This window comes from Physella acuta, unplaced genomic scaffold, assembly GCF_028476545.2.
Source record: "Physella acuta isolate Inbredline_101_S28 unplaced genomic scaffold, ASM2847654v3 ptg000622l, whole genome shotgun sequence".
Classification (NCBI taxonomy): Eukaryota; Metazoa; Mollusca; class Gastropoda; family Physidae; genus Physella; species Physella acuta.
The window spans coordinates 245,587-265,769 of NW_026732141.1; the positions used below are offsets into that span (position 1 = coordinate 245,587).

At 41.8% G+C, this 20,183-nt stretch overlaps 1 protein-coding gene across 1 annotated transcript; it reads left to right on the forward strand.

Annotated features, from left to right (window-relative positions):
- The first annotated feature begins 7,333 nt into the window (after window positions 1-7,333).
- LOC131948034 (uncharacterized) lies at window positions 7,334-19,823 on the forward strand. The gene is made up of 8 exons (XM_059309502.1): window positions 7,334-8,198; window positions 10,162-10,308; window positions 10,866-11,000; window positions 13,112-13,258; window positions 13,969-14,094; window positions 16,908-17,140; window positions 17,507-17,573; window positions 18,384-19,823. The coding sequence occupies exons 1-8, from the start codon at window positions 7,539-7,541 to the stop codon at window positions 19,278-19,280; spliced, it is 2,412 nt and encodes an 803-aa protein (XP_059165485.1). The 5' UTR covers window positions 7,334-7,538; the 3' UTR covers window positions 19,281-19,823.
- The last annotated feature ends 360 nt before the right edge of the window (window positions 19,824-20,183 follow it).

Here is a 20,183-nt window from a genome sequence, read left to right on the forward strand (position 1 = left end):
AATCTGTGGTTAGTTAACCCATATCCTACTAGCATCACGATTTAAAGATACCTGCCCAATCTAAATTTTCAAATGTAAATTGAATGGAAAGTTTCACTTTCTAAATGTTTAATGAAACGAAAATGTATTTTAATGCAATCATAAACTAACACACAAGTAGCAATAGAAAAACTTTGCGAAATTAAATTACCAGGTACACGTGAAATGAAGTTTACATTGATAACAAACCATAGCAAATAGGAGAGGACGTTATGGCAACGTTTACTTATACAAGACTGTTGTCAGACATTGATACTGTGATCATAGATGTAGTGGCTAGTGAGTTAATTAACAATATCAATCTGAAACTACAACACAATAAGATTATTCAGGAAAATAAGAGATATTTGATGCACTTGTAGTTATAATAAGATGCACTGAACGATGTGTGTTGCATGCACCATCGAGTGCTAGTTATTGGCGACTGTAGCACGAAGCAATTAAGTTCAATAAAAGGATGTAAAATATGGACAAATGAAAGCTCTAATGCTGGGGAAATTTGGGTTTAATGAGTAGTGGCTTACGGCAGTTCGTATGGCTTTTACTAGTCTGGAAATTGGGTGGGGAGAGGGGGGAGGGGGGGGGGGGGGGAGACGACTATAAGGTGTGAGTAATATGAAACATGGGCTGGAGGAGCGTGTGTGTATTTAAATGTGGGGGGGGGGGGGGGAGGGGTGGAGTTGGGAAAATATTTAAGTAGGACTCACACTTTCACCTCCGACGTCTGATAATGAGGTCACGCGGCGCATGCGCTGTCCCGTGTATCTGTGCTTGTTGTGAGACCACTGTATCACTGTGTCATCGACCGTACCTCTACCATCAAAGATTGTCATCGACCGTACCTCTACCATCAAAGATTGTCATCGACCGTACCTCTACTATCAAAGATTGTCATCGACCGTACCTCTACCATCAAAGATTGTCATCGACCGTACCTCTACTATCAAAGATTGTCATCGACCGTACCTCTACTATCAAAGATTGTCATCGACCGTACCTCTACTATCAAAGATTGTCATCGACCGTACCTCTACCATCAAAGATTGTCATCGACCGTACCTCTACCATCAAAGATTGTCATCGACCGTACCTCTACCATCAAAGATTGTCATCGACCGTACCTCTACCATCAAAGATTGTCATCGACCGTACCTCTACCATCAAAGATTGTCATCGACCCTACCGCTGTTAACAAAGATTGTCATCGACCGTACTTCTAACGCAGATAGCTTTCATTTCCCGTCCGCCCTCGGACCTTGTTGTTTCCGAATGTAACAACATTTTCATGTGCTTGTGTGCGGGTCGTGTGGGTCGTGTGGGTCGTGTGGGTCGTGTGGGTCGTGTGGGTCGTGTGGGTCGTGCGGGTCGTGTGGGTCACAAAGAACCCGGCTAGAAACAGGAGCGGGTCTCAACCACCGCCGCGGCACGCTCAGACCCCAATTGAAGAACCGTAGCCGGGTGGGCTAGGGGGCAGGGGTCCGTCTTTTTGAGCGTGAGTTATGTAAAGATGGCCCTCACGTTTTTTTCTGATACAGGCAGGTGCTGATATTGTTACCTTCTGAAGTGGATGGGCAAACATCACTACGATGATGTTACCAGCCGCCCATTCACGCTAATGATTGGAACAACATCACAGCGATGATATTACGGCGACAGCCACTTACTTGAGCTACCAAAAACACGGGCACAATTGAAAGTTAAATAACTCACTGTTGGGTGCCACGTCACGCTGCTCTTAGTTTTTTAAACACCTTTTCAAGTTTTCCAACCAGGTGTTTTGGTGTAATTACCGAAACATTTGTTAACGCCTACTTTGAGAGAGGAGCCAGCTCTGAAAAAAAAATATTGTCACAACTGAATGTAAAGGCGATTAAAATAAATGACGTGTCTATTTACACTCAAGTGGGTCGGCGGGCTAAGTTAGAACATTTACCTGTTAATTAGCCTTAATTAGTAACATCCAGGTCCCTGTTTCTGGCACAGGGCTTGTGTCCATGTATCCTTGTATCCTTGTACCCTTGTACCCTTCTATCCTTGTATCATACAACAGTGTCGTTAAAAATAATTGTCTTTAAAACACGTACACAGGTTATACATGGTTACTAACACTAATCAACATCATCTGACAAAAAGTTGAGTTTTGCCAACACATCTTAATTATTTATTATTGATGTTATTGGTTTACAAGCAAGCAAACTAAACATTAGACATTAATTAGACTTGTAAATTTGAAAAATTAACTTGGAAAATTTAAAAGTTCTTTTTAATCTTCTCCTTTACAACTCACAATGGATCGTAGGCCATTTAGAACATGCTTGCATACTTTTTAGTTCTTTCAAAATTGTTCCATTTCCTTTCAACTCTTTCAATAATTTTTTCGATACCTTAGATTTATGTGTTTTTGGTCTGACCTTTTATCTTCACCTTTGTTAGGTTACGTCATATGCCTTGCCTGGTTAGGTTATACATGTTCCCGTCGCCTCAACCTATGGCCTATCCAGCATTTGTTCTGTGATGGTGCTTTGTGAAACAACATAACATTTATTTTAAGCTTGATTGCAACCTGTCCTTAATGAAACAGATTTTCCACAAGAGTTCAAAGTTCATTGTCTGGTCTTATTACCTATCCTAGAGCTCCATATATTTTTTAAGCGATTCAAGTTTAACAGGTTAAATAGAAAATTCATTTACACCGTTTACAGTGCTGTAACTGAACATTCTTGTATCCGATATTTTAGTACACACTCTAGTGATCCCAAAGAATCTAATTAGACTTAATTATACCAACTGTGGATTTTGGCTAAACTATTCCAACCGCGGTATTATCCTGTAGGTGTTATTATTCTTAAGTTATTCTTCTGTCAACAATCAGCCAGCGTCGATTATCCCAGAAATTTGGAAAATTCTTCCTCGACCGTTCAGATTATGCTAAAATTATTCTCTGATAGACTGAAACGTACACTCATATGAACTAGCAGCGTCAAACGAATAGCTGACAGTGTTCATGGTTGTGGTTATTTGTTTTGATCACTCAGCAGGAAGGCTGGTTAATAGAAATGATACCTGAGTGATCATTTGGCTTAGACGGACAGCTCTAAGACAGCATGATTGTCTGAGGCAACAGAAGGGGAGTGAACTGCTTTCACAAGACGGGCCTCTTCAGGGGGAATAATCCAATATTTTCCTAGGCATGAGAAGACCGCCCCAAACTACCCACACTGCCCGAGGGTGAGGTCGAGTTGGCCCTTGTCATGTGACACGTCAGGTTAACCCCTATCACGTGTCATCTTAGTGAGACGTTCATCACTTTTGGTGTGGCCCAGGCGTTCTCCATCCGCCCTCATGTGTCACCTTTCAGCGGGCCGTCGTGTCACCTTTCTCCGGGCATCGTGTCACCTTTCACCAACCTGACGTCTCACCTATTGCTGTCCAAGACAACACCAGTGTGTCCGCGTGATGACCACTACTTTCTAGTAATACTTTATGAAAACAAATTCTAGAGCCCGGCATAGTTTGGAATCTTGTCATTCCTAGTTTGTTCCAGAGACGGACCAAGCGACGGTTCTCAAACCTCGTTAGTCCTACACTCGTTGATTATTAGTTTGGTATATATATATATATATATATATATATATATATATATATATATATATATATATATATATATATATATATATATATATATATTTATTTATTTATTTATATATAGGCCTATATTTATAAATATATGCTAACATGTATAATATATATATATATATATATATATATATATATATATATATATATATATATATATATATATATATATATATATATATATCGCTCCTGACGATGCAAGAGGTCGCCTCTCCACATCACTTTCCCATGCCAGGCCTATCAAACCTGGAGCTAAATCAACTCCTAAGTAACCTTCAGCACTGAATCAATCTGGACGAGGCTGTGTAAGAAAGACAATCTGTCAACAGTGCGGAGTTCTCGTTCTTAACTTTCATCTTGTTGCGGGGCGGCTCGTTAGCGATGTTGGTTTGCCATTTCCCGACCCCCACGGGCAAATACCGTGACGGTGAGGTCAGTATCGTTTAGCCCCCGGGAAAACACGGCCGATGAGGGGGGGGGGGATAAACTCCGCCGCTGTTCGCTTCCTGTGTCAACAAACATGTCCGCCGCCGCCCGTCACTTGAATGCTAATCACGTCAGCCATGTCAGAGTGTTCCGGCCACAGGCCTTCGCTGGCTTGTCAGTAGACAGATTAGGTGAGTGGAAACATACACGAGAGAAGGGTGTTCGGGGTGTGGGTAGGTGTCGGGGTGTTACAGGGGAGATTATTTGTAGTGGGATAGTCGCAGGTAGATTCGCTGTTAATTGCTGGTTAGTGGAAGATGGTTTGATATAGTGCGATACTATCATTGGTAGTATCATGTGAAACTATCATTGGTAGTATCATGGGAAATTATCATCGAAAGTATCATATGAAATTATCATTGAAAGTATATTTGAAAAGATCATGTGAAATTATCATTGAAAGTATCATATGAAATTATCAATAAAAGTATCATATGAAATTATCATTGAAAGTATCATGTGAAATTATCATTGAAAGTGGTACTTAGATCAACCTAGGTAGATTCATTCTAATAGTATCATCTTAAGTAGATAATGTAGATCCGAAGTAATAGGATAATCCTTCGTAAACCCCTACTTTGGGATAAGACAAGATAGCCTAGATTTTTGTTTGTGGGATAGCTATTTTTAGATCCGTAGCATTGAGTTTATTATCATTTAGATTTGTAAAATTTGGAGAAAACGAGGTAAGAATTTCTTCAAAGAGGCCCTTCCGTAGAAAGTCTACCCCCCCCCCCCCCCCCAGAACGAAATGGAATATATATAGAAAATATATACTTTAACAGTGTCCGTCCGTCCCCCCCCCCCTCCGCCCCCCCCTTCCCCGTCCCCCCAAAAAAAACTTTGTCCTCCCCAATCGCCCCCCCCCCCCCCACCACCCCTGGAGAAAAAAGTCTGGAAGAAACATTGAACTAGGTAGATTCGTAGTTTTTCGATAATCCAGGGTAGGCCAGAGATCATTAGATAATCTCAGGTAAATGTAAACTGTTATAGTATCCCAGACGTACCTCATGAGATAATCAACCAGCTCGTGTCACCTGCTTCAAATGCATTAGTCTCTAATGGATTCGAACCCACACCGTCCGAGCAATCTCCCTTGTCAATAAACTGTTGTGTCGCTCCAGTTTCAATCTGACAAGTCTACCTTTATTTGTCAAGTTTGATGTCAAAAGTCGCTGCATCCTGATGCACACCACTTTGTGCGTTCACTAAGACAACAAGCACCGGTGCGAAACATCCTGGGAAGAAAATAAACAAAGCGACGCAGAAGGAGTCTGGCTGTGCTAAGTTAGAGTGGACGAGAAATTATTTCTTGCTATCTTCAGGCTTCGAACATGGGGACGTTAAACAACACAGGTCAGTGGTCTACAACTCGGCCACCTGGATACCCTGTCATCTGTCCATTCTGTCACTAATCTACTTTGTCGTGTGACTAATCACCAGTGTTTTCTGTCATTAGCCTTTAATTCTGTCTCTTCTCCAGTCACTAGTCTGTTATTAGTGTTTTGTCATTCAATAATGCCAGACTTCTATTCTGTCCTGTTACTAATCACCAGTCTATTCAGTCTCTGTAGCGTAGCGAGGGGGGGGGGGGGGGGGGGGCTGGGGGGGGGGGACATATGTTCCCGGGCGCCGACCTTAGGGGGCGTAAAAAAAATGGGTTGGAAAAATAAATTGAAAGGTCGAGAGGGGTGCAAATCGAAAGTTTGAGGGGGGGGGGGGGTGGAAATCGAAATCTTGAGGGCGGGGGGCGTGCAAATCGAAATCACGAGTGGGGGGGGGGTGCAAATCGAAATCTTGAAAAGGGGGGGGTGCAAATCGAAAAGTTTGTCCCGGGCGCCGGGAAGGGTCGCTACGCCTCTGTTCTGTCTCCTTGACATTAGCGCCTATTATGTTACCAGTCTATTAATATGTCACCTTTTGTCACCAGTCTATTCTGTCACCAGTCTATTAGGTCACCAATCTATTTTGTCACCAATCTATTCTGTCACCAATCTATTCTGTCACTAATCTTTTCTGTCACCAATCTTTTCTGTCACCAATCTTTTCTGTCACCAATTTCTCCTGTTACCAATCTATTTTGTCATCAATCTATTCTGTCACCAATCTATTCTGTCAGTAATCTATTCTGTCACCAATCAATTCTGTCAAAGCTGCTCACTCATCCATGATAATCAAATCACGTGACTAAAGTATCACTCAACAGTTTGCCATTGCGTTAAATCATATTCCAAAACTCCTAGATATAAAAGCACTGTACAAATATCCTTCATAGAAGAAATGTCAGTTTGGATCAAATAGATGAATTCTACTTTCATGTTCAAAACGATGCTTCTTTTAAATACTGTGGTTGATTTAAGAATTACATTTTTTTAAAATAATGTCATTTATTGTCATCTGTTTCCTAATGTCACCAGTTTCATCAAATGTCATGTTTGCTCAAATGTCACCTCTTTCATCAAATGTCATCAGTTTCGTCAAATGTCATATTTTCCCTCAAATGTCATGTGTTTCCTCAAATGTCATCTGTTTCCTCAAATGTCATCTGTTTCCTCAAATGTCATGTGTTTCCTCAAATGTCATCTGTTTCCTCAAATGTCATATGTTCCCTTAAATGTCACCTCTTTCCCCAAATGTCATCCCCCAGCTGACCTGGGCAGGAGCTGGTGTTTGCTGGCCCAGTAAATGGCGTCTGACGTGCACCTGGTCCGCCCGACATGAGCAATAAACCAGCCTGTTTTGAATGGGAATCTGACGGTGCTGGAACTACCTCGGCGTCGACACGACTCCGACGCGGCGACATCTGCGCCCGAGTCACGAAGGAACGGAGACAGATGCTAACCAAAACCGACGGACAAACCAACCAACACTTCCCTTTCCAAGCTCTGGCTGAGAACTGCGGGTTCAAGGTCATCTCAGAGGACGGGTCCAGTGACCTTGACAGCTGGAGCGAGACGACCAGCACGTGTGCCAGTGTCTGCTGGAGCGACCCGGAGTGGGAGGGGCGCGGTTCGGAACTGAGGGTCAGGCGCCCGGCCAGCTCCGCATCGGAGGTGAGTCATGTGAGTCTGTTGGGGGCCAACACGAGGGGCGTGGGCCGCAGTAGCCCTGGTATGCTGGGGCGCAGCACCCCCGTCATGCCTGGCCACCCCCTGCAGCAGAGAGAGGGGGGTGTTCAGAGAAAGGCCGCAGTGAAGAAGGCCCCAGTGGTCGACAACATCGGCTCCCCGCGCCAAGCTGTGGACGACGCTGGCACCTCACGGCACGCAGACGTCTCCCGTGTTTTCCCGCCGGAATCCCTGCCCGCCAAGTGTAAGAACATCGCCAAACAGAACACGACAACAACCAGCGCGCTCAAATCACACGGGGATTTCAAGATGGCGGACAGCTTCAAACCTTCAACGTCAAAGTTTTTCATGGAGCAGTCGGGTTCTCCGGCGCCCAGAGCAGTAGACGTCACCGGCTCTCACGTTTTAAGCACCGAGCACAATAAATACACCCCACACGCTCACGGGGTGGGGGAGGACGTGAGGGCCAAACGGCAGAGCATCCCGGCTATAGTGGAGTCCGACTTTGAGAGCGGCGAGGAGGAGATTCTGATGCCGACGATGCTGGGCAAACGGCGCATGCCGAAGAGAACCGGAGGGATGGTCTACCAGTTGAAGGAGTCAAAGCTACACACAGACCCGTACCAGCCGCTCGACGTGGTCGGGACCTCACAGCCGTTTCACGGGACCTCACAGCCGTTTCAGGGGACCTCACAGCCGTTTCATGGGATCTCACAGCCGCCTGAAGTGTTTTCAACAGCCGACGATTCTCTGGCCGCTCTAAACGTCAACAACACACATTTAACAACATTAAGACCCCCAGCCAATCTGAGTCGGCGGGCCACGACACGAGAAAACAAAACGCTGGACTTAAATAAAAACTGGACGCCGGACAAGACCCGGAGTCTAGATGACGTCATCAGCTTGACCGATGAGATCACTGGGTCCCCCAACCAATCAACTGGACCCCAAGGGGACAGCGACAATTGTGTGAGTACTCAGGGCTGGCCCTACGTCGCCCTTTGACCTTCGTCCATATTTAATCATCAACCCTATCCCAACATACTCTCCATACACTCTCTCTACTATCTATTTAGTCAAGTTCTCTATCCCAACATTAGCTCCATATTCTATCTCAAGTATCTCTTTAGTCAAGTTCTCTATCCCAACATTAGCTCCATATTCTATCTCAAGTATCTATTTAGTCAAGTTCTCTATCCCAACATTAGCTCCATATTCTATCTCAAGTATCTCTTTAGTCAAGTTCTCTATCCCAACATTAGCTCCATATTCTATCTCAAGTATCTCTTTAGTCAAGTTCTCTATCCCAACATTAGCTCCATATTCTATCTCAAGTATCTCTTTAGTCAAGTTCTCTATCCCAACATTAGCTCCATATTCTATCTCAAGTATCTCTTTAGTCAAGTTCTCTATCCCAACATTAGCTCCATATTCTATCTCAAGTATCTCTTTAGTCAAGTTCTCTATCCCAACATTAGCTCCATATTCTATCCCAAGTATCTCTTTAGTCAAGTTCTCTATCCCAACATTAGCTCCATATTCTATCCCAAGTATCTATTTAGTCAAGTTCTCTATCCCAACATTCTCTCCATATTCTGTCCCAACTATCTATTTAGTCAAGTTCTCTATCCCAACATTCTCTCCATATTCTGTCCCAACTATCTATTTAGTCAAGTTGTGTATCCCAACATTCTCTCCATATTCTGTCCCAACTATCTATTTAGTCAAGTTGTGTATCCCAACATTCTCTCCATATTCTGTCCCAACTATCTATTTAGTCAAGTTCTCTATCCCAACATTCTCTCCATATTCTGTCCCAACTATCTATTTAGTCAAGTTGTGTATCCCAACATTCTCTCCATATTCTATCTCAAGTATCTATTTAGTCAAGAACTTTCCCGATCTTAAAACAAAAGTCTCACATCTACCAGGTACTTTATCCTACGTCACTATCCCAAATCTCTCTCTCTCTCTCTCTCTCTTTCTCTCTTTCTATACTCTTCTAAGTATAGCTAGTAAAGACTGACTTTCCCAAAATATCTCTCAACTGCTCTATAGCAAGCCAAAGACTGACGTCACTATCCCAAATCCCTACCGACCCCACTATTGTATTTTCTACTCGTCTATCAACCCACCACTACCATAATACAAACCTTACTTTGGATGGCGAACAACAACATCGTGTACAAACTTAAACGAAACAATTCACTTTTAGTGAATCGAAAAACTTTTGCTGTTTGAAACATGACTAGTGAAATCTGACTTTTCATGACGATGTGTGATGATGTGTTTCGATTTTTCACAATGTTTCATGATGTGTGACGACGTGTGACGATATGTGACGATGAATGACGATGTGTGTCGATGAATGACGATGCGTGACGATGTATGACGATGTTTGACGATGTGTGACGATGAATGACGATGTGTGACGATGTTTGACGACGTGTGACGATGTTTGACGACGTGTGACGATGAATGACGATGTGTGACGATGTGTGACGATGTGTGACGATTTGTGACGATGTGTGACGATGTGTGACGACGTTTGACGGTGTGTGACGATGTATGACGATGGATCAGGGAATAATTGTGTAGTATTCCAAAAAAAAAATAAAAAAATTAGCCACAAGTGCGGAATAAGCTATTTTGTAAACAACTTTCACTTATCTCACAGCACGGGTGAACTCTTATTAAATAATGAAGAAATTCAGAACAATTAAACCAATGAACTTGTTTTTGTTAGAGAGATCAGCTACCATAAGTAAAATATGAAATCATTGTTTATTTTATATGTATGTTTGTGTGTGTGTATGTGCTTCACCTGTTATTGATCATCACGTGATCCCCAGAGTATGTATGTGTTTGTGTGCGTGTATGTGTATGTATGTGTGTGTGTTTCACCTGTAATTGATGATCACGTGATACCCAGAGCGACAAGAGGCACGAGGACTACAAACAGAACATCAACTCCAACTACGAAGACGACGGTGGCGATGAGATTTGTGCCAGCGCTTTCATCGGTCAATACTTGTACGAGCTGTGGAAGAACCAGTGTCTCTGTGATGTCAGAATAAGGGTAACACATGTCATCTTGTACATGTCATGCAGGGTAACACGTGTCATCGTGTACATGTCATGCAGGGTAACATGTCATCTTGTACATGTCATGCAGGGTAACACATGTCATCTTGTACATGTCATGCAGGGTAACATGTCATCGTTTACATGTCATGCAGGGAAACATGTCATCTTGTACATGTCATGCAGGGTAACACATGTCATCTTTTACATGTCATGCAGGGTAACATGTCATCTTGTGATTTCATACAGGGCAACATGTCATCTTTAACATGTCATGCAGGGAACACATGTCATCTTTTCTTTGGCATGCAGGGTAACATGTCATTTTGTGATTTCATGCAGGGTAATATGTCATCTAAATACAATCGTAATTGCTTTTTACCAAACAGTTCTACTAAAAACAGATTATTTTCAATTACAGTTCGCTCACAAAATTTTGCTTTAGCTCCGTGTTTTCCCCCAGGTTGGAAAGAGTTCGTATTTAGCTCACAAAATTGTGCTTTAGCTCCGAGTGTAAAAAAAAATTTGCTATAGCTCCGTGTTTTCCCCCAGGTTGGAAAGAGTTCGTATTTAGCTCACAAAATTGTGCTCGCGGCCTTCAGTGATGTGTTCTGTCCAAATGAGCCTCAGAAACTGCCGTCGTTATGTTTCGACATCCCCAACTCCACGCCAGAAGCCGTTTATCAGGTAAGGGGTGGTCATAGGTGTGTTTCAGCTCTCTCTTGAGAGAATACTTGCATTTCGGTTCATTCAATTTGAAATCACCGTCTGTTTCTGTCTTAAAACTATCGTTGAAAGTTGGTCTAGATTCTCCTGTACCTGTCTATTTGTTTAGATTCTCCTCTACCTGTCTTTGTTTAGATTCTCCTGTACTTGTCTTTGTTTAGATTCTCCTGTACCTGTCTTTGTTTAGATTCTCCTGTACCTGTCTTTGTTTAGATTCTCCTGTACCTGTCTGTTTGTTTAGATTCTCCTGTACCTTTCTTTGTTTAGATTCTCCTGTACCTGTCTTTGTTTAGATTCTCCTGTACTTGTCTTTGTTTAGATTCTCCTGTACCTGTCTTTGTTTAGATTCTCCTGTACCTGTCTTTGTTTAGATTCTCCTGTACCTGTCTGTTTGTTTAGATTCTCCTGTACCTGTCTTTGTTTAGATTCTCCTGTACTTGTCTTTGTTTAGATTCTCCTGTACCTGTCTTTGTTTAGATTCTCCTGTACCTGTCTTTGTTTAGATTCTCCTGTACCTGTCTTTGTTTAGATTCTCCTGTACCTGTCTTTGTTTAGATTCTCCTGTACCTGTCTTTGTTTAGATTCTCCTGTACTTGTCTTTGTTTAGATTCTCCTGTACCTGTCTTTGTTTAGATTCTCCTGTACCTGTCTTTGTTTAGATTCTCCTGTACCTGTCTGTTTGTTTATATTCTCCTGTACCTGTCTTTGTTTAGATTCTCCTGTACCTGTCTTTGTTTAGATTCTCCTGTACCTGTCTTTGTTTAGATTCTCCTGTACTTGTCTTTGATTAGATTAGATTCTCCTGTACCTGTCTTTGTTTAGATTCTCCTGTACCTGTCTGTTTGTTTAGATTCTCCTGTACTTGTCTTTGTTTAGATTCTCCTGTACTTGTCTTTGTTTAGATTCTCCTGTACCTGTCTGTCTAGATTCTCCTGTACCTGTCTGTTTGTTTAGATTCTCCTGTACTTGTCTTTGTTTAGATTCTCCTGTACTTGTCTTTGTTTAGATTCTCCTGTACCTGTCTGTCTAGATTCTCCTGTACCTGTCTGTTTGTTTAGATTCTCCTGTACTTGTCTTTGTTTAGATTCTCCTGTACCTGTCTTTGTTTAGATTCTCCTGTACCTGTCTGTTTGTTTAGATTCTCCTGTACTTGTCTTTGTTTAGATTCACCTGTACTTGTCTTTGTTTAGATTCTCCTGTACCTGTCTGTCTAGATTCTCCTGTACCTGTCTGTTTGTTTAGATTCTCCTGTACCTGTCTGTTTGTTTAAATTCTCCTGTACCTGTCTTTGTTTAGATTCTCCTGTACCTGTCTTTGTTTAGATTCTCCTGTACCTGTCTGTCTAGATTCTCCTGTACCTGTCTTTGTTTAGATTCTCCTGTACCTGTCTGTCTAGATTCTCCTGTACCTGTCTGTCTAGATTCTCCTGTACCCGTCTGTTTGTTTAGATTCTCCTGTACCTGTCTGTTTGTTTAGATTCTCCTGTACTTGTCTTTGTTTAGATTCACCTGTACTTGTCTTTGTTTAGATTCTCCTGTACCTGTCTGTCTAGATTCTCCTGTACCTGTCTGTTTGTTTAGATTCTCCTGTACCTGTCTGTTTGTTTAAATTCTCCTGTACCTGTCTTTGTTTAGATTCTCCTGTACCTGTCTTTGTTTAGATTCTCCTGTACCTGTCTGTCTAGATTCTCCTGTACCTGTCTTTGTTTAGATTCTCCTGTACCTGTCTGTCTAGATTCTCCTGTACCTGTCTGTCTAGATTCTCCTGTACCCGTCTGTTTGTTTAGATTCTCCTGTACCTGTCTGTTTGTTTAGATTCTCCTGTACCTGTCTTTGTTTAGATTCTCCTGTACCTGTCTTTGTTTAGATTCTCCTGTACTTGTCTTTGTTTAGATTCTCCTGTACCTGTCTGTCTAGATTCTCCTGTACCTGTCTGTCTAGATTCTCCTGTACCTGTCTATTTGTTTAGATTCTCCTGTACCTGTCTTTGTTTAGATTCACCTGTACTTGTCTTTGTTTAGATTTTCCTGTACCTGTCTTTGTTTAGATTCTCCTGTACCTGTCTTTGATTAGATTCTCCTGTACCTGTACACCTCGGAGATGGAACTGACCGATGGTATCCTAGAAGAAGTCTTGAATGCCGCGTGTTTCATGGGCATCTGGGAAGTGATCTGCTTGATCAAAGAGATCCTGTCAAAACCTACGTTTGAAAACTTTGGGGTAGGTTTCAAACACATCCATCTGGATACTTTGGGGTAGGTTTCAAACACATCTATCTCGATACTTTGGGGTAGGTTTCAAACACATCCATCTGGATACTTTGGGGTAGGTTTCAAACACATCTATCTCTATACTTTGGGGTAGGTTTTAAACACATCTATCTCTATACTTTGGGGTAGGTTTCAAACACATCTATCTCTTTACTTTGGGGTAGGTTTCAAACACATCCATCTGGATACTTTGGGGTAGGTTTCAAACACATCTATCTCTATACTTTGGGGTAGGTTTCAAACACATCTATCTCTATAGTTTGGGGTAGGTTTCAAACATATCTATCTCTATACTTTGGGGTAGGTTTCAAACACATCTATCTCTATACTTTGGGGTAGGTTTCAAACACATCTATCTCTATACTTTGGGGTAGGTTTCAAACACATCTATCTGGATACTTTGGGGTAGGTTTCAAACACATCTATCTCTATACTTTGGGGTAGGTTTCAAACACATCCATCTTGATACTTTGGGATAGGTTTCAAACATATCTATCTCGATACTTTGAGTAGGTTTCAAACACATCTATCTCGATACTTTGGCTGGGGTAAGGCTTGTCTTAACACTTTGACTGAACACGTACATTAAACCACGAATGTTTAACACTGACCAACTTACTAAACCCTTGATGTAAACCGTCATCTCCCCCCCCCCCACAGATGTACATGGGCATACGAGAGCGCCAAGGCATGTCATGTGGTCTCCTCGACTTCCCTGACATTGTGCGTGAGCACCTACTGGAACTGGTCGACACGCCCCACTTCCTCAACCTGACCATAGCGGATGTGAGTACCACGTGCAGCACTCTCGATGCTAAAATTTGCTCACACACAGGGCCCCTGTGTATCGTATTCTACAACCCCCCTCCCCCCCCCCCCCCTCCCACACTTTCTCTCAACACTAGCTCTCTCTCTCTCTCTCTGGCTCCCAGTATCTCAACATCTCCTCTCCAGATTCGCTAAATTGATTTTGTGCAGGATATTTCTTAGAAAAATCTTACACCTGCTGTCACATATATTAAATTCATGTTTTAAGAATTACAGAAATGGTTAGAAATATGTGATCAAATATTTTAGAAATAGTAATAAACTTAAATTTGTGGATGCAGTGCCGGCTCCCTAGGCAAAACGTATTAAACTGACATCTTTCACACAAATTAATTACTAAAACATATATATAAGAAAGGTATTCATTAAAAGTGATATTAATTTATTATCAGTTGCATACACGTTATAAGTAGACATCAAAATAAAATTTCACTTGATTCCTTCGTCTCAAAAGTTTGTTCTAATTCCTTCAATTCCAGTTAGCAAGCGTAATCACATTCTATTGAAATCGTCGCTAAGTCCACTAGTCTACTTTATACTTTACTATATTATTTTTACAATAGGAAATAATAACTTTAAGTTGTATTTATAGCAGTGTTTCTTCCAGACTTTTTTCTCCGGGGGCACTTGAAATTTTCGGGGTAGACTTTCTTCGGGGAGGCGGACACTGTTAAAAGTATATATTTTCTATATAAATTATGTAAATTTCATTTCGTTCGGGGGGCGGTAGAATTTTTTCGGGGGGGCTTAGCCCCCCCCCCCCCCGAAGAGATGCCTGGAGGAAACTGATTTATATGTAAGCGGTCAACCTAAGGTGCAGGAATTTGAAATAAATATAAAGCTAAGCAACGAATTATCTCCCATTTCAAAATCCAAATACCGAAATTTCATTCAAGGGAAATAACTTTAACAAGAATAGCTACATTAACCAAGCGTAACTAAGACATGCTTGAAAAGCACAATAAAACGCTCTAAATATCATTACTTAACAATTATAAAAAATCTTTTACATTAACTATGTAACCTTGTAAAAACAAAATATTTTAATTATTGAATACTTAATTGTAAGTTTTGTTTGAAAGTCCAAAAATAGTGGCTTTATTATAACATACGTCTATTCAAGTTTGATTACATACTTTTCATTAATTCTGACATCTAGAATATGAAAGTAAATGAAATTTTGGATCCCTTTAATAAGGGACGGCTTAAAAAAAAATCAACTACGTGTAGCTGTTTTAGTTAATGCTGGAATTATTGATTAAATGTAAAAAAAATATATAATTTGAAAAAAAAAACTAAGTTTACGGTTAGTTATAAATTCCATCTTATTTAATATTATATATTAATACTTTAGGAGTGGTAATATAGATTCCTAAAAAAACAAGATTTTTCAGCTAGAGAACGCCTACCTTTCATTGTAGTGTGTTCCGTACTGAATTGAAATAATCTAACTTACGATAAACTCGACTACTCGATATACTCTACTACATTCACAACACATCAAACTTCGATTTCTCAACATAACTAGACTCAATGCTCCAGAACTACGACACCAACTCGTTTAACTTCACCAAGCTCTACAAACGGTACTCCCAATCAACAACGATTTCACTGGACCTACCTCTACACGTTAACAGTCAATATAATTCGATACCCTAATACCACAAGAATTGATACTCCCAAATTCCAGAACTACGACACTTAATCATTTGCATTCTCATTTCTCTATTATCAATCAGATTCTACTAGACCTTCAACTACAAAACAGCCGAATAAAAATTATGATACTAACACTTCGATACTTTATACCAACGAAACCATATCAGCAACAGCCTTTCGCCAAATCTAAACGATTCATCAAAACTTTGAACACATGTCCTTACAAAACTCTATACACCTGAACAGATTTCTAATTCAAACTCAGAGAAAACGAGACTTACAAGCCCTATTAAAATAAGATAACCGTTGAAAATGTTCGAAATTTAAATTGCGAACTTATTTAATAATTTTCTATATCAATTATGTGACACCAATATAAAAAGGCAAAGTGACTGGTCAAAAGCGCCCCGACCTTTCTAAATTAGGGAGGTGGGGTTTCATTTTCATCACTGCGAATAAATATAGGCCTAATTAGACCTAATTTTGGGGTGGGGTTGCAAAATTGGTAGTTCGTCCTGGGCGCCAAATTAGATCGCTACTCCTTTATAAAATATATTAACTATTAGGTACTTTTTGATAATAGCGATCATACCTTTTTACGCCCCCCCCCCTAAGGATGGCGCCCTAGGCGACCGCCTAGTTCGCCCTATAGGTAGCGCCGGTCCTGTGTATATGTGACAGATAGTTACATTGAACGGTTCTAGGACATTACCCCTTTTAATTACCCTCACCACCCAATTTTCGATCCCCCACATTTTCTCCGGAGTCATTAACTCGCAGTCAATTACCCCCCCCCCCCCCCCGGCTCCTCCCCCCTCCCCGATATGCTGAAGAACACTGATTCTAACCGTAATCGTAAAACCCACCACAAACCTATAGCTAAACCTATCCCCAAAATCAATCGTAACCCCAACTCTAAACCTACATCTAACCCTTACCCTAACCCTGATCCTAACACTTGGGGAATGTCTAGCCCCTACACTCTACAACCAGCCAACATAACTCACACGATCTTACGAGTATAAGAAATGTAAACAAGAGATATAAATAGCTCAACACCATCATGACCCAGTTAGTCTGTGCACGTGACCGCCCATTGTCCCCGCCCCCAGCTGGAGACCTTGCTCAAGGACCCGGACATCATGGTGGAGTCCGAGACGGACATCGTGCACGTCATCTCCAAGTGGATCGAGTACAACCCGTTCCACCGCATCAAGTGCGCCGCCCGTCTGCTAAGTCTGGTCAACTTCGACTGCATGCCGCCAGAGACGCTCTTCGACATCGTGGAGGAGAAGAAACACCTGTTTGATATTGACGCCGTCCAGGTTTTGCTAGAGGCCTTCAAGTGAGACGCTCTTTACACTCGTGTTAGCTAGACTTGCTTTACACTCGAGTTAGACCCACTTTACACTCGTTAGCTAGACAATAAGACGCTTTACACGCGTGTTAGATAGACCAACTTTACACTCGCGTTAGACACAATTTACACTTGAGATTGACAAAGTATGATTTACACTCATATAATAAATCCATGACCATCACTTAAATCTTGTTTGTCTTTGGTTAGGCTTGATTTAAAATTGACTTTATTAAAATATCGATCGATCAACACGACTTGAGTTAATGTCGCCTGACCTTGACGTAATTAGAGTATGTTTATCTTCTAAATTGTTTAAACAATGTGTATCACGAATGATAAAAATCTCCACAGGAACCACGCGCTAAAGCCCAAAGATCCAGCACACACACCTGTACAGTCACGTGGGTTTAGTGACAAGGTAACACCTTAAACCTTTTTACCTGCCCTTGTAGAACTTTTTCACCATTTTACCTGCCTTTATAACACCTTTATATCTGCCTTTATAACACCTTTATATCTGCCTTTATAACACCTTTATATCTGCCTTTATAACACCTTTACATCTGCCTTTATAACACCTTTAAAGCTGCCTTTATAACACCTTTATATCTGCCTTTATAACACCTTTATATCTGCCTTTATAACACCTTTATATCTGCCTTTATAACACATTTACATCTGCCTTTATAACACCTTTATATCTGCCTTTATAACACCTTTATATCTGCCTTTGTAACACCTTTACATCTGCCTTTGTAACACCTTTATATCTGCCTTTGTAACACCTTTATATCTGCCTTATAACACCTTTATATCTGTTTTTGTAACACCTTTATATCTGCCTTTGTAACACCTTTATATCTGCCTTTGTAACACCTTTATATCTGCCTTTGTAACACCTTTATATCTGCCTTTGTAACACCTTCTTATCTCTCTAGGTAACACCTTTTTGCATGTTCTTGTAACACCATATCACATGTCGTAGTTCTATCACACAGCCTGTTTTTGCTTTCAATCTATTAAACATTAGCATGGCTAGCAGATTCATTCACTGCTTTGTGCATCATAGATTATGCTTGACTAAACATCTGAGCTATTTTACCTGACTAAACATCTTAGATTATACTTCACTAAACATCTTAGAATATACTTCACTAAACATCTTACATTATACTTCACTAAACATCTGAGCTATTTTACCTGACTAAACTGTCTGTGTATGTCGCAGGATAAGGACCGGAAATGCGGCTCCTGCGGCTCCGAGTCCAACCTGCAGCAGATGGAGCCAATGTTCTCCTTCACCGAGAGACGAACCTCCGACTCACAGGTCAAATCCTTCAGAGAAATCCGAGACCAGTTTGCTTCCCAGCGTCAGACCGAGGCACGGCGCATGTGCCCATGTCCATCTCTCACCCGGACAACCAGGGACAACCCGGACTTAGACAACCCCTTGCCCTCCAGGTTGACGGTGAAGAAGTCTACGTCGCGTGGAATAGAAAAAGGCGGGATGCGAGCAGACGAGAAAGGCCTGCAGCGTGCAGACGACGAGTACCGCAACCCGTACAAGGGCGAGGGCAGGGGTCAACACCCGGACGAGGGGCGAGCTGGGCGTGAGTACAACCTGGGTTCGACGCACGGGAAGTTCCGGACAGACGAGGACAGCGCGCCCAGCAACCAGCGCAGCGCTGAGGCACCCAGGCGGAACTTGGACCGCCGGAACAGGAACATCAACGGGATCAAATCCTCGCCAGGCTACGACGTGGTAGACAGGAGCCGCCAGCCCAGTGTAGAAGACAGGAGCCGCCAGATTGTTCTAGACGACAGGAGCCGTCAGTCGAGCCTGGAGGACAGGGGGCGCCAGGGGAGCCTCGATGACGGGGGGCGCCAGGTGAGTTTTGACCCCAGGTGCTGGCAGAACAACAACGAGTCCAAGTCCACGTCTGGGCGCGGGGGCTGGAACACTGCCTCAGGGATGGTTGAGGAGGAGGATGAGGAGGATTTCCTCCCTCCCCCTCCCAGCAAGCGGAACGTGAGGCGCAGGGGCGACATCATCAAGTCCTATTCATCACCAGGGGAAACAAGCGGCTCCGACAAATTGTGTCGAAAGAAGGTGACTTTTTTCTAACATTGCTGCAAGCATTAGTACACACCATTCACCTAACCCTAACTGAAGTCAATGTGAAATTTATTTACATAACGACCAGTTGATAAGGGATATAACCAGAGAATAATTTTTTAAGTGATATTTTCTGGTAGTGTACCCTAGAAAGAAGCGACAGCGCCCATATAAATAACTTAGAATTCAACGTCATATACGCATAATTTTGAATATATTTTCCCAATTTTGGATACGTTTTGCCCAATTTTGGATACGTTTTGCCCAATTTTGGATAAGTTTGACCAAATGTTGGATACGTTTTGCCAGAATTTGAGTCTGACCACATGACCCCACCAGCCCCTGTATGAGTTTGGGTCACACGAGTTGCTGAACTTGACGAACTAACTTGACGTAGCTGACCGTGGGTTTCGATATGTGTTGGTCAGCCACTATCTCATACTTGGGTTGGCTATCTCAGACTTGGGTTGGCTATCTCAGACTTGGGTTGGCTGCCTCATACATGGGTTGGCTATCTCATACATGGTTCGGCTATCTCAGACTTGGGTTGGCTATCTCAGACTTGGGTTGGCTACCTCATACTTGGGTTGGCTATCTCATACATGTGTTGGTTATCCCACGGGCTTGCTGTGGTATCTGCCACATGTGGACACAGATAAAGTCAGAAAACGCTTCCTCAATGATAACATAGTTTTTAAATTATCAACAGATGTATCAGTGTTAGGCCTTAGTTTGGCTTACAGACGGACTTGTATGTATATATATATAAATATATATATATATATATATATATATATATATATATATATATATATATATATATATATATAAAATGAACCTCGTTTTGTCGATATATGAATTTCATTGAATTATCTAAACCCTTTAGTATTTTGGATTTACACAGATTAGATA

Coding starts and splice junctions, on each gene's coding strand:
- LOC131948034 (XM_059309502.1), top strand. CDS start 7,539: ATGGCGGACAGCTTCAAACCTTCAACGTCAAAGTTTTTCATGGAGCAG. Junction 11,001..13,111: donor CGCCAGAAGCCGTTTATCAG/GTAAGGGGTGGT, acceptor GTCTTTGATTAG/ATTCTCCTGTACCTGTACAC. Junction 17,141..17,506: donor GTTTTGCTAGAGGCCTTCAA/GTGAGACGCTCT, acceptor AAATCTCCACAG/GAACCACGCGCTAAAGCCCA.